General features: G+C 43.3%; 1 protein-coding gene across 1 annotated transcript; it reads left to right on the top strand.

Moving 5' to 3' along the window:
* The first annotated feature begins 1,521 nt into the window (after window positions 1-1,521).
* On the top strand, window positions 1,522-20,676 carry LOC120018046. Its single transcript, XM_038961006.1, has 5 exons — window positions 1,522-3,750; window positions 3,891-3,983; window positions 13,494-13,722; window positions 14,845-14,983; window positions 18,822-20,676. The coding sequence occupies exons 1-5, from the start codon at window positions 3,683-3,685 to the stop codon at window positions 20,582-20,584; spliced, it is 2,292 nt and encodes a 763-aa protein (XP_038816934.1). The 5' UTR covers window positions 1,522-3,682; the 3' UTR covers window positions 20,585-20,676.
* Window positions 20,677-20,699: the final 23 nt, after the last annotated feature.

Below are 20,699 nucleotides of genomic sequence, written 5' to 3'. Positions count from 1 at the left end.
ATCACCGCTGTGAACAGATGCTTGTTTCTTCCCTGGAAAACAATACAATACTCGACGGTTCTCATTATTTATGATTTCTAAACGTTCTCTTATAGTGAGGTTGTCCTCCAAGCAAGTTCCAGATTCATGCTAGGTGAATGCTAGGGGATTGCTAGGTGAATGCTAGGGGATTGCTAGGTGAATGCTAGGGGATTGCTAGGTGAATGCTAGGGGATTGCTAGGTGAATGCTAGGGGATTGCTAGGTGAATGCTAGGGGATTGCTAGGTGAATGCTAGGGGATTGCTAGGTGAATGCTAGGGGATTGCTAGGGGATTGCTAGGTGAATGCTAGGTGATTTTAAAGCCCCTGACCCCCTTCAAAAGTTGTTGCTGCTCTATTTTTTTGGGGGGGGGGGATTATGATCATCATGGATGCACTGGATAAAATTTCTGTCGTTGAATGAAATGTTATTTTCCTTGTCAGAAAATGTATTGTGAGATTAATGCAGATTGATTTACTGAACATACTTTTGTCTTTTTTTTATATTTATCTCCCCCCCCTCCCCCCCCCCCCCCCCCCCCCCCACTGTAAAACGATGTATAACTATTGAATGGTATAGGGAATTTTGTCCAATATTTTAAATACACTCTACATGACCAAGTATGTGGACACCTCCTGGTCGAAAATCCCATTCCAAAATCATGGGCATTAATATAGAGTTGGTCACGCCCTTTGTTGCTATAACAGCCTGCAGTCTTCTGGGAAGGCTTCCCACTAGATGTTGAAACATTGCTGCTGGGACTTGCTTCCATTCAGCCACAAGAGCATTAGTGAGGTCGGGCACTGATGTTGGGCGATTAGGCCTGGCTCGCAGTCGGAGTTACAAATCATCCCAAAGGTGTTCGATGGGGTTAAGGTCAGGGCTCTGTGCAGGCCAGTCAAGTTCTTCCACACCGATCTCGACAAACCATTTCTGTATGGACCTCACTTTGTGCACGGGGGCATTGTCATGCTGAAACAGGAAAGGGCCTTCCCCAAACTGTTGCCACAAAGTTGGAAGCACAGAATCATCTAGAATGTCATTGTATGCTGTAGCGTTAAGATTTCCCTTCACTAGAACTAAGGGGCCCGAACCATGAAAAACAGCCCCAGACCATTATTCCTTCTCCACCAAACATGAAATCCACCAAACCCAAATTCGTCCAATGGCTGAGAGCTTTACACCACTCCAGCCAATGCTTGGCATTGCGCATTGTGATGTTAGGCTTGTGTGCGCGGCTGCTCGGCCACGGAAACCCATTTCATGAAGCTCCCGACGAACGGTTCTTGTGCTGACATTGCTTCCAGAGGCAGTTTGGAACTCGGTATTGAGCTTGTGTGGCCTACCACTTCACAGGTGAGCTGCACTTACAGTTGACCGTGGAAGCTCTAGCAGGGCAGAAATTTAACGAGCATCTTATGACGGTGCCACATTTTGAAAGTCACTGAGCTCTTCAAGTAAGGCCCATTCTACTGCCAATGTTTGTCTATGGAGTTTGCATGGCTGTGTGCTCAATATTTATACACCTGTCAGCAACAGGTGTGACTGAAATAGCCAAATCCACTCATTTGAAAGGGTGTCCATACTTTTGTATATACAATGTACGTCACTTCATTCCAATAGAACAGTCCCATGTTCCAATGTTTACACTAGCATACAGTAGCACTTAGAATGCCTGCCCAATACATTGCTTCATACTAAGTAGTGGGTTAGTGTGGATATCTGAACCGCATATCCAAGTCAAACAAAGCGGCTTTCTACATTTTGCTTGAGTCGAGTCCCAAATGGCATCCCCCATATACCCTTTGGAGTGCCCTATGTGGGACTTGGTTTGTAGAGATGCAGTGGCTCTGGACCCTCTGCTGTATGGGCTAGATGTGCCCTGCGCTGAGACAAATTTAAGCGAGACAGGAAATTAAGACTTGCGTCACAAACAGCACCCTATCCCCTATGTTGTGCCCTACTTTCGACTAGGGCTCTGGTCAAAAGTAGTGCGCCATGTAGGGAATAGGGTGGCATTTTATACCTTGCCCTTTACCACATCTTCAGCACTCTTTACCAGCAGCGATCACAGAGATGCCATCCTGGAACCCATGGCCCTACTGGTTCACTTCAGATTCAGTCAGCTACATTTAGTTCTGATTCCAGGCCAGGCAGAAAACATATTCTTTTTTTAAAACACTCCCCATGAGCATTTCAATCCTGTGAAGCCCAGGGCTAATTTATTAACTGACCAGTGTACACCCCCTCCCTCTGTGGCAGGATGGTATGACCCGTTGGCAGATAGTGCAGTCTACTACTGAAATTATTACTTTTTGTCCTCCTTATTTTTGATGGATCGGAAAGAGATGTATTAATTGAAATTATCTTTTTATTTTGTAAAAAAAAGTGTTTAAAGAATTAAAGTGATATTGCACTGACATTGAACATGTACATAAAGTGTTTTGTAAATAAGCCATTAAAACAGATGCATTTGAATATGAACTGTAAAAAAAAAAAAAATACTGTAGTTGTATATGGTGTGATGAAACTGTTGATCTGTAACTAATATCCAAGCAACACATTCAATACAACAGATGCAATTAAGGCATTCAGTTGATGGGTTGGTTTTCTTGTGTGTGTGTGTGTACGTGTGTGTGTGTACGTGTGTGTGCGTGCGTGTGTACGTGTCAGAGAGTGAGTGCTCCAAGCATGCGTGCAAGCAGCCCCATCCTGTAGATCTAGGTATTGTGAGTTGAGTTAGTATCTGTGAGCGGAAACCCCAACCTTCCACTTTTAGCCCGTGTCCCTTTCTGCAGAACAGACCAGCTAGCAGTTGTGGTGGTCGGAACAGAACAGTTACTTCCCCCGAAACAAAGACTCACAGCATGTTATTTATGCCTGACCCAAAAAACTACAGACAGCGGGGTTGCTTCCTAAATGGCAACTTATTCCTTTCATAGAGCCCTATGGGCCCCGGTCAAAAGTAGTGTCACTGTATAGGAAATGGGGTGCCGTTTGGGACGCAGATGGGACCGAGCTCCACTGTGAAGCATCTATTTCCAACTGAAGAAGTTTGTCTATTTGGCTGTCTGCTTTGTACTCCTCCATATAGATCATATCATTCCTATTCATTATATCCTTCACTGCCCCATAATTGATCTGGGAAAAAGGTCATACGATACGAATAGTTCCTCAACATTTCGTGGACCTAAGTGTTCATTTGTATAGATGCTGTAAGTGTCTCTGTCAGTCAGCCAGCTCGGTATCTGCGTCAGGGGTTTTGAAAACCACGGGATGCTACTGTGCATTTCCCCTCCGTGCTGTGTGGTTCTTGAGCAAACAAAAAACCCGTCCTTCTGACTCCGATAACACAGGATATGATGTATTCTATTTCCTCTCAATGGGTGTCTTCTCTTCAGGGGGTCTCAGAGAAAAGCAGATAGCCTGCTATCACTGTTATCTACAGAGAATCATTCTGTGAGTAAGGTCTAGACGTTGTCCAAGTCTATTGTTGGGCAGTGCCAGTTTACATTTTTTTTGTGCAGTATGTTATGAAACAGATGTATCCTCACCAGGGGCCCTTTTTGAGAGGACAGGTAGGCTTAGACAAGTAGGTAGGTGGAGGTCTCTGTTTTTTTTACAAGGACTTCTGACTCGTCACTGACATCCTGTCTGTCTACATGAACAAGGATGAGTGTCTGGATGACATGATGGCCTCCTTGAACAATTCAACCACCCAATTATCCAAGTGAGTTCCACCTGAAATGGAATTTAAGCCTATACCTCGATGTAATCTTATGTGAATACTTATATGTCTGAAAGTTAAGTACATAGTGGGACCTATCTTTTGTGCTTGTTTGTACCTAAAGTCTCGTCTGTCCCTTCCAGCATGGAGTTGGACCTACCTCATTACCTCCTCATCGGGGTGTCTCTGCTCACCGTCCTGGTTTTCATAGTGCTGGGGACTCTGTGGCTCAAAAAGTAAGACGGCTCACCTCCATGGGTTTGTGAGAAATGGTCTGTATTCTACTTTTCCGATTAAACGTTGTGGTTTGAAGTTACGTGAGCCTCTGTGTCAGCTAGTACTGTAGGGGCGCTGAGAAAAGGAAAGCTGTGTAGACTTAGACATGTAGACTTAGACAATGTAGACTTAGACAATGTAGACTTAGACAATGTAGACTTAGACAATGTATAAGAGGAGATTCAGAAGGAGCCAAGCACTGCATCTCCCAACAACTGCAAATTTAACAACCTTCAGCAATTTTGGAATTAAATTAATAAGCGGGTACAAAAAGAGTTACAAAAAAATTGAAATCATACTGGAAAATGGTGAACATCATCAGAGGAATTGTGTAATGGATAACTGGAAGAATGGTTTTGCTAACCTATTTTAAGGCAACAATATACCATCTGTGTTTGATGAGGACTTAAATTATACTTGTAACTTAAAGAATCGGTTGGAAATTGGGCTGGATAAACCTTAAACTCATTCCTGAATGAAACCTTTACAATGAAGGAAGTTGGGGAAGGCTTTTGACGAAAGCAATAACAAGAAAAGCAACAGGAATAGAGGAGCTTCTAAAAACAGTCTGAAAATCTCCTAGGTTACTGCAGACTCTAATATCTCTTTTTCAAATGTGTTTTGAAAATGGTACCATCCCTTCAACTTGGTACAGATCAATCATTCTAGCGTTCCATTAAATTACAAATCAGCCTTATTAGCAGTCTATAATTATACTCTGGGATCTTAAACGGGTTCAGTTATACTCTGGGATCTTAAACAGATTCAGTTATACTCTGGGATCTTAAACAACAGGTTCAGTTATACTCTGGGATCTTAAACAACAGGTTCAGTTATACTCTGGGATCTTAAAAAACAGATTCAGTTATACTCTGGGATCTTAAAAAACAGATTCAGTTATACTCTGGGATCTTAAACAGATTCAGTTATACTCTGGGATCTTAAACAGGTTCAGTTATACTCTGGGATCTTAAACAACAGGTTCAGTTATACTCTGGGATCTTAAACAACAGGTTCAGTTATACTCTGGGATCTTAAACAACAGGTTCAGTTATACTCTGGGATCTTAAACAGGTTCAGTTATACTCTGGGATCTTAAACAGGTTCAGTTATACTCTGGGATCTTAAACAACAGGTTCAGTTATACTCTGGGATGTTAAACAGGTTGTTATACTCTGGGATGTTAAACAGATTCAGTTATACTCTGGGATCTTAAACAGGTTCAGTTATACTCTGGGATCTTAAACAGGTTCAGTTATACTCTGGGATCTTAAACAGGTTCAGTTATACTCTGGGATCTTAAACAGGTTCAGTTATACTCTGGGATCTTAAACAACAGGTTCAGTTATACTCTGGGATCTTAAACAGATTCAGTTATACTCTGGGATGTTAAACAGGTTCAGTTATACTCTGGGATCTTAAACAGGTTCAGTTATACTCTGGGATGTTAAACAACAGGTTCAGTTATACTCTGGGATCTTAAACAGATTCAGTTATACTCTGGGATGTTAAACAACAGGTTCAGTTATACTCTGGGATCTTAAACATATTCAGTTATACTCTGGGATCTTAAACAGATTCAGTTATACTCTGGGATCTTAAACAACAGGTTCACTCAGTACTTGGAAATGTCAGGTTTACTTGTAGATGAGCAGAACAGGCTTGGTAAAAACAGGACTTTATGGGCCTCCCGGGTGGCGCAGTGGTCTAGGGCACTGCATCGCAGTGCTAACTGCGCCACCAGAGTCTCTGGGTTCGCGCCCAGGCTCTGTCGCAGCCGGCCGCGACCGGGAGGTCCGTGGGGCGACGCACAATTGGCATAGCGTCGTCCGGGTTAGGGAGGGTTTGGCCGGTAGGGATATCCTTGTCTCATCGCGCTCCAGCGACTCCTGTGGCGGGCCGGGCGCAGTGCGCGCTAACCAAGGGGGCCAGGTACACGGTGTTTCCTCCGACACATTGGTGCGGCTGGCTTCCGGGTTGGAGGCGCGCTGTGTTAAGAAGCAGTGCGGCTTGGTTGGGTTGTGCTTCGGAGGACGCATGGCTTTCGACCTTCGTCTCTCCCGAGCCCGTACGGGAGTTGTAGCGATGAGACAAGATAGTAATTACTAGCGATTGGATACCACAAAAATTGGGGAGAAAATGGGATAAAATAAAAAAACAAAACAAAAAAAAAAAAACAGGACTTTATTATAAAAAGAAGTGATGCAGTCAGTCTCTTGGCCAAGAGAGACTGGCATGCATAGTATTTATATCAGCCCTCTGATTACAATGAAGAACAAGACGTGCTGCTCTGTTCTGGGCCAGCTGCAGCTTAACTAGGTCTTTCCTTGCAGCACTCGACCACACGACTGGACAATAATCAAGATGACAAAAGTAGAGCTTAGAGGACTTGCTTATTGGAGTGTGGTATCAAATCTCTTTATTTTGTACAGACCTCTACCCATCTTTACAACCATTGAATTTATATGTTTTGACCATGACAGTTTACAATCTATGGTAACACCAAGTAATTTAGTCTCAACTTGTTCAACAGCCACGTTATTCATTACCAGATTCAGCTGAGGTCTAGAACTTAGGGAATGATTTGTACCCAAAACCAAATAGTTGTAGTGCTTTCAGGACCAGTTTATTACAGGCCTTCCATTCCAAAACAGACTGCAACTCTTTGTTAAGGGTTTCAGTGACTTCATAAGCTGTTGTTGCTGATGCGTGTATGGTTGAATTATCAGCATACATAGACACACAGGCTTTGTTTAATGCCAGTGGCAGGTCATTGGTAAAAATAGAAAGAGTAGAGGGCCTAGAGAGCTGCCCTGGGGTACACCACACCCTATATGTTTGACATTTAGAGAAGCTTCCGTTAAAGAAAAAACTTTGAGTTCTATTAGATAGCTCTGAATCCATGATATTGCAGAGGTTGAAAAGCCATAACACATAAGTTTTGTCAACAGGTTGGGGTCAATAATATCAAAGGCTGTACTGAAATCTAACAGTACAGCTACCACAATCTTCTTATTATCAATTTCTTTAAACCAATTATCAGTCATTTGTGTCAGTGCAGTACATATTGACTGCCCTTCTCTATAAGCATGCTGAAAGACTCTTGTTAATTTGTTTACAGAGAAATAGCATTGTATTTGGTCAAACACCATTTTTTCCCCAACAGTTTGCTAAGACCTGACAGCAAGCTTATAGGTCTGCTGTTAGAACCAGTAAAACCTGCTTTACCACTCTTGGATTCGGAAGTACTTTGGCTTCCCGCCAGGCCTGAGGACAAAGGTTCAGATTAAAGATATGACAGATAGGAGTGGCTATAGTCAGCTACCATCCTTCGTAGCTTTCCATCGATGTTGTCAATGCCAGGAGGTTTGTCATTATTGATCGATAACTGTAATTTTTTTCCATCTCGCACACTAATTTTACAAAATTCAAACTTGCAATGTTTTTCTTTCGTTTTGTTTTTTTAAGCATGAATAAGGTTACTGTTCGTTCTTGGTATTTCCTGCCTAAGTTTGCCCACTTTGCCAATTAAGTAATCATTTTAAATAATTAGCAACATCAAATGGTTTTGTGATGAATAAGCTTCTGATTCGATGAAAGATGGAGTTGAATTTGTCTTTCTTACTATAATTTTTTCCATCATTCTTTATTATCACTGATCTTGGCCTCATAATATAGTTTCTTCTTTCTGTTGAGTTGAGTCACATAATTTCGGCCAGTCAGACTGCAGCTAGACTTATTAGCCACTCCTTCTGCCCCATCTCTTTCAACCATACAGTTTTTCAATTCCTCATCAATCCATGGGGCCTTAACAGTTCTAACAGTCAGTTTCTTAACAGGTGCATGTTCATTCTTCCCTGTCCTCAGTTTTCTCCACAGAACAAAGGGGACAGGATGTAAATTATAACCCCCAACCCTAGCCTGTGGTTGAACAATTAGAATTCCTTGCAGTAAAATTGGGCCAATGGCCAAATAACAAGTATCCTGTTTCAGGCTCAATGTATAGACCATTCAGACCAATGAGATCTTGTCACAAGTAGCGATGAGTCCAGGACTGAAACCCCTACACAGATTCTAACCAGATGTTGAACTGAAGAAAAAAAAACAATTTCCATTGATCGTTAATTCCCTATTGACCTCTAGTCCTCTGCGTTGTGTATTATCTTAAAATATTCATACACTCCCCCCTAGACCATTAAAAAAAAATATATATATATACAAATGAACAGTATAAACAGTATAAAAAAACATTAGCAGTAAGCATAAAATCATTTACATTAAATACCTTGCATTTCTATAAAACACAAAGGGTATATTTTACTTGCCGTTGCAATAATAGATTTCACACAAAGTTATAGAAAAGAGGTATTAACAGGTGGGATACCACATCTGAGAGAGCATGGTTACTGCACTGAGGACAGTTTCCCACGGACACATTGACCACAATCATGAGGCTTGGTGGGATGATGAAGACCATTATAATCCCTACCACATTCTGGTGAACACCACTGACACCCACAAGCACTGGTTACAATGAGAAGCTTCCTCTTGAGCGGACAGCTTGATGAAAACCAGTCAATATTCAGGTCCCCAAGAAAGTAGACCTCTCTATTTACATCACATACACTATCAAGCATTTCACACGTATTATTTAGATAATGACTGTTAGCACTTGGTGGCCTATATCAACACCCTAAAAGAAGAGGCTTTAGATGTGCCAAGTGAACCTGCAACCACAACACTTCAATAACACTTGACATAAGATCTTCTCTAAGCATTACAGGGATATGGCTCTGAATATATATATATATATATATATATATATATATAGCAACACTTCCCCCATAAGCATTTGTGTCTCTTCTATAGATGTTATGTCCTTGTATTTCTACTGCTGTATCATCAAATTAATTATCTGAGTCTCAGAAAGTCTTCAGAAAGTATTCAAACCCCTTGACTTTTTCCACATTTTGTTACGTTAGTCTTAATGTAAAGTTGATTAATCGTTTTTTTCCCCTCATCAATCTACACACAATACCCCTAATGACAAATAAAAAAAACATGTTTTTAGAGATTTTTGCTAATTTATTAAAAATAAAAACGGAAATATCAGACTTACTCAGTACTTTGTTCAGCACCTTTGGCAGTGATTACAGCCTCAAGTCTTCTTGGGTATGACGTTACAAGCTTGGCACACCTGTATTTGGGGAGTTTCTCCCATTCTTCTCTGCAGATCCTCTCAAGCTCTGTCAGGTTGCTGCACAGCTATTTTCAGGTCTCTCCAGAGATGATTGATCAGGTTTAAGTCCGGGCTCTGGCTGGGCCACTCAGGGATATTCGGAGACTTGTCCCGAAGCCATTCCTGCATTGTCTTGGCTGGGTGCTTAGGGTCATTGTCCTGTTGGAAGGTGAACCGTCATCCCAGTCTGAGGTCCTGAGTGCTCTGGAGCAGGTTTCCTTCAAGGATCTCTCTGTACTTTGCTCCAATCATCTTTGCCTTGATCCTGACTAGTCTCTCTGTCCCTGCCACTGAAAAACATCCCCACAGCATGATGCTGCAACCACCATGCTTCACCATAGGGATGGTGCCAGGTTTCCTCCAGATGTGATGCTTGGCATTCATGCCAAAGAGTTCAATCTTGGTTTCATCAGACTAGAGAATCTTGTTTCTCATGGTCTGAGAGTCCTTTAGGCGCCTTTTGGCAAACTCCAAGCGGGCCGTCATGTGCCTTTTTATGTAGGAGTGGCTTCTGTCTGACCACTCTACCATAAAGGCCTGATTGGTGGAATGCTGCAGAGATGATTGCCCTTCTGGAAGTTTCTGCCATCTTCACATGGGAACTCCACAGCTCTGTCTGAGTGACCATTGGGTTCTAGGTCACCTCCTTGACCAAGGCCCTCAGTTTGGCCGGGCGGGCCAGCTCTAGGAAGAGTCTTTTTTTAAAGGGGTGGATCAGCTTTAATGTTGCGGAAAGATTGTTGATTCCATCAATGTAATTGTCTGCATCTTTTCCAATCCCCCATATATTTTTTGGGTAAATATATATACTGTATTAAAATGGGCTGCTATTTTCAGTCCTTTCCTGGGTAGCTTATCAGAGATAGACATAATATGGAAAAGAGCAAAGAAAGCAAGAGAAAATAAATTATATTCAGCAGTCCATTAATCAATTGGTGTGTGGGTGTGTGGGTGCTGCGGGGTTGAAGCTACGAACACATAGGCTTGGAACTCTCACCCATTCCAGGCTTCTGGGAGGGAGAGCGGACAATGAGCCAGTTATAGCAGATGTAAGCAATGTCCCCACGCGCTCTGGCAGCTTTCTTGGCTGGGAGTTCGTTCCTCTTCTGGCGCACAGCTTCAGGATAGTCCTCATGAAGGAAGATATACAGCCTCTCAAGTTCTTGGCTCTTTCCAGAACAGCTACATTACCTTGTCCTTGTGTAACAGTTTAGCTTCCGTCCCTCTCCTCGCCCCTACCTGGGATCGAACCAGGGACCCTCTGCACATCAACAACAGTTACCCACGAAGCATCGTTACCCATCACTCCACAAAAGCCGCGGCCCTTGCAGAGCAAGGGGAACCACTACTTCAAGGTCTCAAAGCGAGTGACGTCACCGATTTGAAACGCTATTAGCGCGCACCACCGCTAACTAGTTAGCCATTTCACATCGGTTACACTTGAACCTCAGGAACTTTACCACTATCGGCCAGGGCCGGTAGTGGGTTTTGCAGTCCTGTGGGCTAGCTCCACCTCAATCTTCCTGTGGTCCATCTTCAATTTCTCAGAGATAATTTCCCTCACTTTGTCCTCAGACTCCGTCCAGGTCTCGTGGAGATTCTGCAATTCCGTCCACAACCATGTTATTCCGCCTTGATTGTCCCTCGAGATAATCAAATGTATCCGTCATTGTAATCATGGGATTCACACACACACAACTGATGTCCTCTCTCAAATGACTTAAAGATTGCTGTCATCTTGCCGTTCGAACTGGAGACTGTTCTTCAGGTCCTGGACCTCTCTGTTCTCCTGTTTCAACTCATTGAGCTGACCCTGGGAGAACTGGAAACTGTTCTTCAGGTCCTGGACCTCTCTGTTCTCCTGTTTCAACTCACCGAGCTGACCCTGGGAGAACTGGAGACTGTTCTTCAGGTCCTGGACCTCTCTGTTCTCCTGTTTCAACTCATTGAGCTGACCCTGGGAGAACTGGAGACTGTTCTTCAGGTCCTGGACCTCTCTGTTCTCCTGTTTCAACTCATCGAGCTGACCCTGGGAGAACTGGAGACTGTTCTTCAGGTCCTGGACCTCTCTGGTCAGGTCGTCCATTCTTTTATTAGTTGACGCCACCAGTATTTGGACAAAACACCTGAAGCTTTTATCTTGTTGTTGTAACAACTGCTTGTAGACGCTAATTTGGTTTGTTTAAAAGATCCTTCACCTGTGATAGAGAGACACCACTGTCCTCAACGGTACATCCCACCGGCTTTGTCACGGTAGTTAGCAACGTACAGCACCAGTCAAAAGTTTGCACACACCTACTCATTCAAAGGTTTTTCTTTATTTTTACTATTTTCTACATTGTAGAATAATAGTGAAGCCATCAACACTATGATATAACACATATGGAATCATGTAGTAACCAAAAAAGTGTTAAACAAGGCAACATGCTCTTCTCAACTGTGTTTGTCCTTTTTGTAAATGACTTGGCCCAGCAAATCAAGCGTTCTAACCTAGGAGTTCAAATAGATGACACGACTTTGGGGATACTATTGTACACAGATGAAAATGTTCTCCTTCCACCCTTGACAAAGGAACTCAATGCTGTATTTAAGGATCTACCACACATATATTTAGAAACAAGTTATGATGCAATGTTAACATGATCAAACACAAGTTAAAACTAAGCTACAAAGACAAATGGTCAACGGACATAATGGCTAAAACCAAAACTCGGAACCTCCAACCAGATCAGAAACGGCTACGATCAGAACCTTACGAACCTTGACCTTTCACCTTGTGTGACCAGTTGACTGTGCATGACAGAGTAAAAACATTTTTGTAAATGTATTAAAAATGACTTATTTACATAAGTATTCAGACCATTTGCTATGAGACTCAAAATTGAGCTCAGGGGCATCTTGTTTCCATTGATCATCCTTGAGACTGAGTCCATCTGTGGGTAAATTCAATTGATTGGACATGATTTGGAAAGGCACACACCCGTCTATATAAGGTTCCAGTTGACAGTGCATGTCCGAGCAAAAACCAAGACATGAAGTCGAAGGAATTGCCCCTAGAGCTCCGAGACAGGATTGTGTTCGAGGCACAGATCTGGGGAAGGATAGCAAAAGAACACTGTAGCCTCCCTCATTCTTAAATGGAAGAAGTTTGGAACCACAAAGACTCTTCCTAGAGCTGGCCGCCCGACCAAACTGAGCAATTGGGGGAGAAGGGCCTTGGTCAGGGAGGTGACCAAGAATCTGATGTTCACTCCACCAATCAGGCCTTTATGCTAGAGTGGCCAGACAGAAGCCACTCCTCAGTAAAAGGCAAATGACAGCCTGCTTGGAGTTTGTCAAAAGGCACCTAAAGACTCTCAGACCATGAGAAACAAGATTATCTAGTCTGATGAAACCAAGATTGAATTCTTTGGCCTGAATGCCAAGTGTCACGTCTGGAGGAAACCTGGCACCATCCCTACGGTGAAGCATGGTGGTTGCAGCATCATACTGTGGGGATGTTTTTCAGCAGCAGGGACAGGGAGACTAGTCAGGATTGAGGGAAAGATGAACGGAGCAAAGTATAGAGAGATCCTTGATGAAAACCTGCTCCAGATCACTCAGGAACTCAGACTGCGGCGAGGTTTCCCCTTCCAATAGGACAACGACCCTAAGCACACAGCCAAGACAACACAGGAGTGGCTTCGGGACAAGTCTCTGAATGTACTTGAGTGTCCCAGCCAGTGCACGAACTTGAACCCGATCGAACATCTCTGGAGAGACCTGAAAATAACTGTGCAGCGACGCTCCCCATCCAACCTGACAGAGCTTGAGGGGATCTGCAGAGAAGAATGGGAGAATCTCCCCAAATACAGGTGTGCCAAGCTTGTAGCGTAATACCCAAGACCACTCGAGGCTGTAATCACTGCCAAAGGTGCTTCATCAAAGTACTGAGTAAAAGGTCTGAATACTTAAGTAAATGGATTACGTGCATAATTATTTTTTTTTAAATGGCAAAAAAAACAAAAACATTTTGCTTTGTCATTATGGGGTATTGTGTGTAGATTGATGAGGGGGGGATAAAACAATTTAATCAATTTTAGAATAACGCTGTAACGTAACAAAATGTGGAAAAAGTCAAGGGGTCTGAATACTTTCCCGAATGACCTGTACGACATAGTATATTTTCTGTCAGCCATTCCCATATGGACCATCTATACACGGAACATCCTCCCCTTCTGGCTGTTGTCAGGTATCGTTCCCTGAAGAGGACCATTCGGGACCTGCGAGGAGGAAGGCCTCTGGGAAATGTACTTTCCACTCCAGACTCCCCGTTCCTCTCTCCTGCTTCCCCCAGCCCGCCCCCCGTCACCTTGACGACAGAGAAGCTGGGGAAGAAGGACCCTGAGGAGCAGACATCACTACAGAGAAACAATAACAGGGCTGTCACTAACAGACTGCTTTGGAGGCCACCACAACAGGTATGCATACATTTGCTACACACACTCACACACACACACACACGCACGCATAGGACTACACACACACACACACACACACACACACACACACACGCATAGGACTCTACACACACACACACACACACGCATAGGACTCTACACACACACACACACACACACACACACACACACACGCACGCATAGGACTCTACACACACACACACACACTCTCACACACACACGCATAGGACTATACACACACACACACACACACACACACACACACACACACGCATAGGACTCTACACACACACACACACACACACACACGCATAGGACTCTACACACACACACACAAACACACACACACACACACACACGCATAGGACTATACACACACACACACACACACACACACACACACACACACACGCATAGGACTATACACACACACACACACACACACGCATAGGACTATACACACTCACACACACACACACACGCATAGGACTATACACACACACACACTCACACACACACGCATAGGACTATACACACACACACACGCATAGGACTATACACACACACACACGCATAGGACTATACACACACACTCACACACACACACACACACACACGCATAGGACTATACACACACACACACGCATAGGACTATACACACACACACGCATAGGACTATACACACACACACACGCATAGGACTATACACACACACACACACACACACACACACACACACACACACACACACACACACGCATAGGACTATACACTCACACACACACACACACACGCATAGGACTATACACACACACGCAGACAGGATCTACAGACAGTGTGTATGGATGATGTACAGTAGGTAATAACCATATTGTATATCAGAGGAGGCTGGTGGGGGACGGGCTCATTGTAATGGCTGGAATGGAAGAAGTGGAATGTTATCAAACACATGGAAATCCCGTTTTACTCCGTTCCCTTAATTCTATTCCAGCCATTACAATGAACCCATCCTCCTATAGCTTCCCCCACCAGCCTCCACTGTTGTATACAGTTTAAAAAGTCTACAAAGTTGAGTAAGTCTATAAACAGTATAACAACCACATTGATGTGATTATCCCCCAGGTTCCCCGCTTCACCAAGTCAGACCTCAGTCTGCTACAGCTCATCAAGGCAGGGAAGGAGGGAGTCTTCTACAAGGCCAGGATGACACGGGGAACCTGCAAGGGACACGGCATGTTCACCTGCAAGATCACCAAAGAGGGTACAGTAGGCTAGGCTTATATTTGTCCTATTTCACACATGTACACGTGTGTATTAATAAGAATGTGTGAATTGGAAATGTTTTTTTTTGTTGCATTTCCAAACTCTTGTAGAGATCCCCTCGGAGAGTGGGGCCAGGGTCTGTATAAGGAATATCGTGTTATTTTGGATGTACACAAAGAGACAAGGGCTCTACGCTGACCTTTTACAAGGAGAACGTGTGCGCCTAAGTTGAGAAATGTAGGTGCACACAAAGAAATGTAGGGGCACAATGAAAGATATTTGAGGTATTAAAGCTAAAGTCCTTAATTCCTCTAGGCGCACTGGTGCTTCTAAATATAAATTCTAGATCGCACAGCAAAATATAAATCTACCCTGATTGATTTGATATTGACAAATGTTCCACATAAATATTCTGCGGTTGGTGTTTTTTGTAATGATTTAAGTGATGTTGTTGCTGTTAGAAATACTAAGGTTCCTAAGACAAACCCACGTTTTATTCGTAAGAGAAATTAATAGTTTTAATAAGCAGGCTTTCTTTCATGAATTTGTTTTATTTTGACTGGAGCACAATTGAGTTTATTCCTGATGTGGAAACTGCCTGGAAATTCTTTCATGATGTTTTTTTTCTTCCAAATAGTAAACAAACATGCCCCATTCCACAGGTTCAGAGTTAACCTGTTTGGGGTGCAGCCCGACACCGGTACACTTATGACAACATCCAGCTCAAGTGCAGGGCGCGAAATTCAAAATATATATTTTTTTAAATATTTAACTTTCACACATTAACAAGTCCAAGACACCAGATGAAAGGTACACATCTTGTGAATCAAGCCAACATGTCCGATTTTAAAATGTTTTACAGGGAAGACACAATGTAAATCTATTAGCTAACCACGTTAGCAAAAGACACCACTATTCTTACTCCATCAGTTTTTTACTCCATCAGTAGCTATCACAAATTCGACCAAATAAAGATATAAATAGCCACTAACCAAGAAACAACTTCATCAGATGACAGTCTGATAACATATTTATTGTATAGCATATGTTTTGTTCGAAAAATTTGCATATTTCAGGTATAAATCATAGTTTACATTTCAGCTACAATCAGAAATTGCACCGAAAGCAGCCATAATATTTACAGACACCAACGTCAAATACCTAATTACTCATCATAAAACATTTCTGAAAAATACATAGTGTACAGCAATTGAAAGACAGGCATCTTGTGATTCCAGACAATATTTCCGATTTATTAAATGTTTTACAGCGAAAACAAAATGTAGCGTTATATTAGCGTAGCCACAATAGCCAGAAACACTTGGGCGCCCACGACCAGTTCACATGCACGACAGATATTAGAAATAGCATCATAAAATGTTTCTTACTTTTGGTGATCTTCCGTCAGAATGTTGGACAAGGTGTCCTTTGTCCAGAACAGTCGTTGTTTTGATCTGGAACGGCAAATATCCCTCTTCATTTAGCATGGGCACTTGCCAAGTGGCACGGATCACTCCAACGTCAACAAAGTCAGAGAACGGAACACAGCAAAACTCCCGAAAAAATTTCAATAATCTGATTAAACTATATTGAAAAAACATACGTTACGATGATATGGTCACATGTATCAAATAAAATCTAAGACGGAGATGTTAGTCGTCCATAACAACAGCTAAACAGAAGGCAAATTCATGTCCTCTTTCGCGCGCTCCAGAAACAGGAAATGGACGGTCACGTCAAACAAAGAGCTTTAATTCCACCTCAGACCAAGATAAACTCGAACATTTTTCTCTCACCGCCTCTTGACAACCAGGGGAAGGTGTATGAAGTGTATGTAGACTCTTACGTATCACGCCCATGTATAGGCATGAAGTTGAACAGAGCATCGATTTCTGACATTCCACTTCCTGGTCAGGAAGTGTGCTGCAGAATGACTTCTGTTTCACTCAGAGAAATAATTCAAACGGTTTTAGAAACTAGAGAGTGTTTTCTATCCAATAGTAATAATAATATGCATATTGTACGAGCAAGAATTGAGTACGAGGCCGTTTGAAATGGGCACGATTTAACTGGCTACTCAATACTGCCCCTTGCAGCCATAACAGGTTAAAGAGAGGGGATAACCCATGGTTTTCTCCAAATAGTAAACAAACATGCCCCATTCCACAGGTTCAGGGTTAAAGGGAGGGATAATCCATGGTTTTCTCCAAATAGTAAACAAACATGCCCCATTCCACAGGTCCAGAGTTAAAGGGAGGGGATAACCCATGGTTTTCTCCAAATAGTAAACAAACATGCCCCATTCCACAGGTTCAGAGTTAAAGGGAGGGATAACCCATGGTTTTCTTCTGAGCTGTCTTGTATTATTCACGACCGTAATCTAGCCTGGGCTGAAGCAAGGACATCATATTCTGATGCTGATTGGCTTATTTTTAGGCAGTTACGAAACAAGTGTTCTTCTCTTCTCAGGAAGGCCAAGTCTGAATATTGTATGTCTGTTACCACTGATAACCTGAATGACCATAGAACGTTTTGGAAGGCTATTAAGTATATGTCTGGTAACAGTAATGTTAATGAATTACCGTCATGTGATTTGAAGGACTCTGTTGCTGTATATGACAAAACTGAAATGCTGAATTGTTTCAATGAGCACTTTGTATCACCTGGTAGGCTGTTTGATTCAGTGTCTTCTATCTCTGTACAACCCTGTGTTGATGAACCAGTGAGAGCTGGTCAAACTTTTAGCTTTTTGCCATTCTCAGTGCAGGAGGTACATAAAGCCCTGAAATCCTTAGATCAGAAAAAGCCTGCAGGTCCTGATCTTCTGGATCCCTGCTTTGTAAATCTGGCAGCTGATTTCATAGCTGAACCACTTACATATCTGTTCAATTTAACCCTGGAATGTAATGAAATTCCAAAGATCTGTAAATCAGCATTTGTCCTACCACTTTTAAAAAGGGGAAGATCCAACTATTTTAAATAATTATAAGCCAATCTCAAAGCTGTCACCACTGGAGAAAATACTTGAAACCGTTGTTAGTGAACAGCTAAAATAGTTTTTATATACTAACTCTATTTTATCAATGTACCAATCGGGCTTCAGGAAGAAGCATAGCACAATTACAGCAGCCATGAAGGTTTTAAATGATATCACTGAAGCCCTTGATAAAAAACAGCACTGTGTCTCACTTTTTATTGATCTCTCTAAGGCTTTTGATACAGTTGATCATGCTATACTGAGGCAGAGATTGTCGAGCGTAGGTCTTTCGGAGAATGCAGTTGCATGGTTTGCTAATTATCTGTCTGATAGAACTCAGTGCACTCAATTTGATGGGCTCATGTCTGTTAAATTGTCTGTCTTTAATGGTGTGCCCCAGGGCACTGTACTTGGTCCCCTCTTATTCTATTTATATAAATAATTTTGACAGAAATTTGCTAAATGCGCAACTTTTTATGCTGATGATACTGTCATTTATTGTTGTGCCTCGTCTCTCTTAAAGTGGAAGAACTTGTCCCGATTGGTGTTTTTAAATCATTGATGAAGGATTTTGAGGCTGATTCCCTGACCTGACAATGTTTTTAATTTTCTGTTTTATGATTTTGTTATACTCCTGTAAATTCAATATTTTTTACTAGATTATCTGTAGTTTTTCATGTTGTCTGTAACTGTGTAATGACTTGGTGCTGCCTATCTTGGCCAGGACGCTCTTGAAAAAGATATTTAAAATCTCAATGAGCCCTTCCTGGTTAAATAAAGGTTAAATAAAATAAATATGCGAGTAAAACCCTGAGAGTTCAATCTGGTTTTCACTAATAGCATCCATTTTGTCCTGTAGGTGTGACCCCTAAGCGTATCGAGATGGAGGTATCCATTATGAGGAAGCTGGTGCACCACAAGAACGTTCTCCAACTGCTGGACTGGAACACCACTGAGGGTAAGAACAGACAGCACCTCCAGCTGCTGGACTGGAACACCACTGAGGGTAAGAACAGACAGCACCTCCAACTGCTGGACTGGAACACCACTGAGGGTAAGAACAGACAGCACCTCCAACTGCTGGACTGGAACACCACTGAGGGTAAGAACAGACAGCACCTCCAACTGCTGGACTGGAACACCACTGAGGGTAAGAACAGGCAGCACCTCCAACTGCTGGACTGGAACACCACTGAGGGTAAGAACAGACAGCACCTCCAACTGCTGGACTGGAACACCACTGAGGGTAAGAACAGGCAGCACCTCCAACTGCTGGACTGGAACACCACTGAGGGTAAGAACAGACAGCACCTCCAACTGCTGGACTGGAACACCACTGAGGGTAAGAACAGACAGCACCTCCAACTGCTGGACTGGAACACCACTGAGGGTAAGAACAGACAGCACCTCCAACTGCTGGACTGGAACACCACTGAGGGTAAGAACAGGCAGCACCTCCAGCTGCTGGACTGGAACACCACTGAGGGTAAGAACAGACAGCACCTCCAACTGCTGGACTGGAACACCACTGAGGGTAAGAACAGACAGCACCTCCAGCTGCTGGACTGGAACACCACTGAGGGTAAGAACAGACAGCACCTCCAGCTGCTGGACTGGAACACCACTGAGGGTAAGAACAGACAGCACCTCCAACTGCTGGACTGGAACACCACTGAGGGTAAGAACAGACAGCACCTCCAACTGCTGGACTGGAACACCACTGAGGGTAAGAACAGACAGCACCTCCAACTGCTGGACTGGAACACCACTGAGGGTAAGAACAGACAGCACCTCCAACTGCTGGACTGGAACACCACTGAGGGTAAGAACAGACAGCACCTCCAACTGCTGGACTGGAACACCACTGAGGGTAAGAACAGACAGCACCTCCAACTGCTGGACTGGAACACCACTGAGGGTAAGAACAGACAGCACCTCCAGCTGCTGGACTGGAACACCACTGAGGGTAAGAACAGACAGCACCTCCAACTGCTGGACTGGAACACCACTGAGGGTAAGAACAGACAGCACCTCCAACTGCTGGACTGGAACACCACTGAGGGTAAGAACAGACAGCACCTCCAACTGCTGGACTGGAACACCACTGAGGGTAAGAACAGACAGCACCTCCAACTGCTGGACTGGAACACCACTGAGGGTAAGAACAGACAGCACCTCCAACTGCTGGACTGGAACACCACTGAGGGTAAGAACAGACAGCACCTCCAACTGCTGGACTGGAACACCACTGAGGGTAAGAACAGACAGCACCTCCAACTGCTGGACTGGAACACCACTGAGGGTAAGAACAGACAGCACCTCCAGCTGCTGGACTGGAACACCACTGAGGGTAAGAACAGACAGCACCTCCAACTGCTGGACTGGAACACCACTGAGGGTAAGAACAGACAGCACCTCCAACTGCTGGACTGGAACACCACTGAGGGTAAGAACAGACAGCACCTCCAACTGCTGGACTGGAACACCACTGAGGGTAAGAACAGACAGCACCTCCAGCTGCTGGACTGGAACACCACTGAGGGTAAGAACAGGCAGCACCTCCAACTGCTGGACGTCACCCTACCCAAACGTCACCCTACTTTTATAGTGTGCTATATTTAACCACTCTGGGTGACTGCATTATTTACATTGTCTTCATATAGAATAGAAAAAGAGTGGCGCCTTATCTATAATATATTACCCACAACTACTGCAAGCTGAATTCTTGTGTGTGTGT

This window comes from Salvelinus namaycush, chromosome 23, assembly GCF_016432855.1.
Source record: "Salvelinus namaycush isolate Seneca chromosome 23, SaNama_1.0, whole genome shotgun sequence".
Classification (NCBI taxonomy): Eukaryota; Metazoa; Chordata; class Actinopteri; order Salmoniformes; family Salmonidae; genus Salvelinus; species Salvelinus namaycush.
This window is presented reverse-complemented; position numbering and strand designations above follow the sequence as displayed.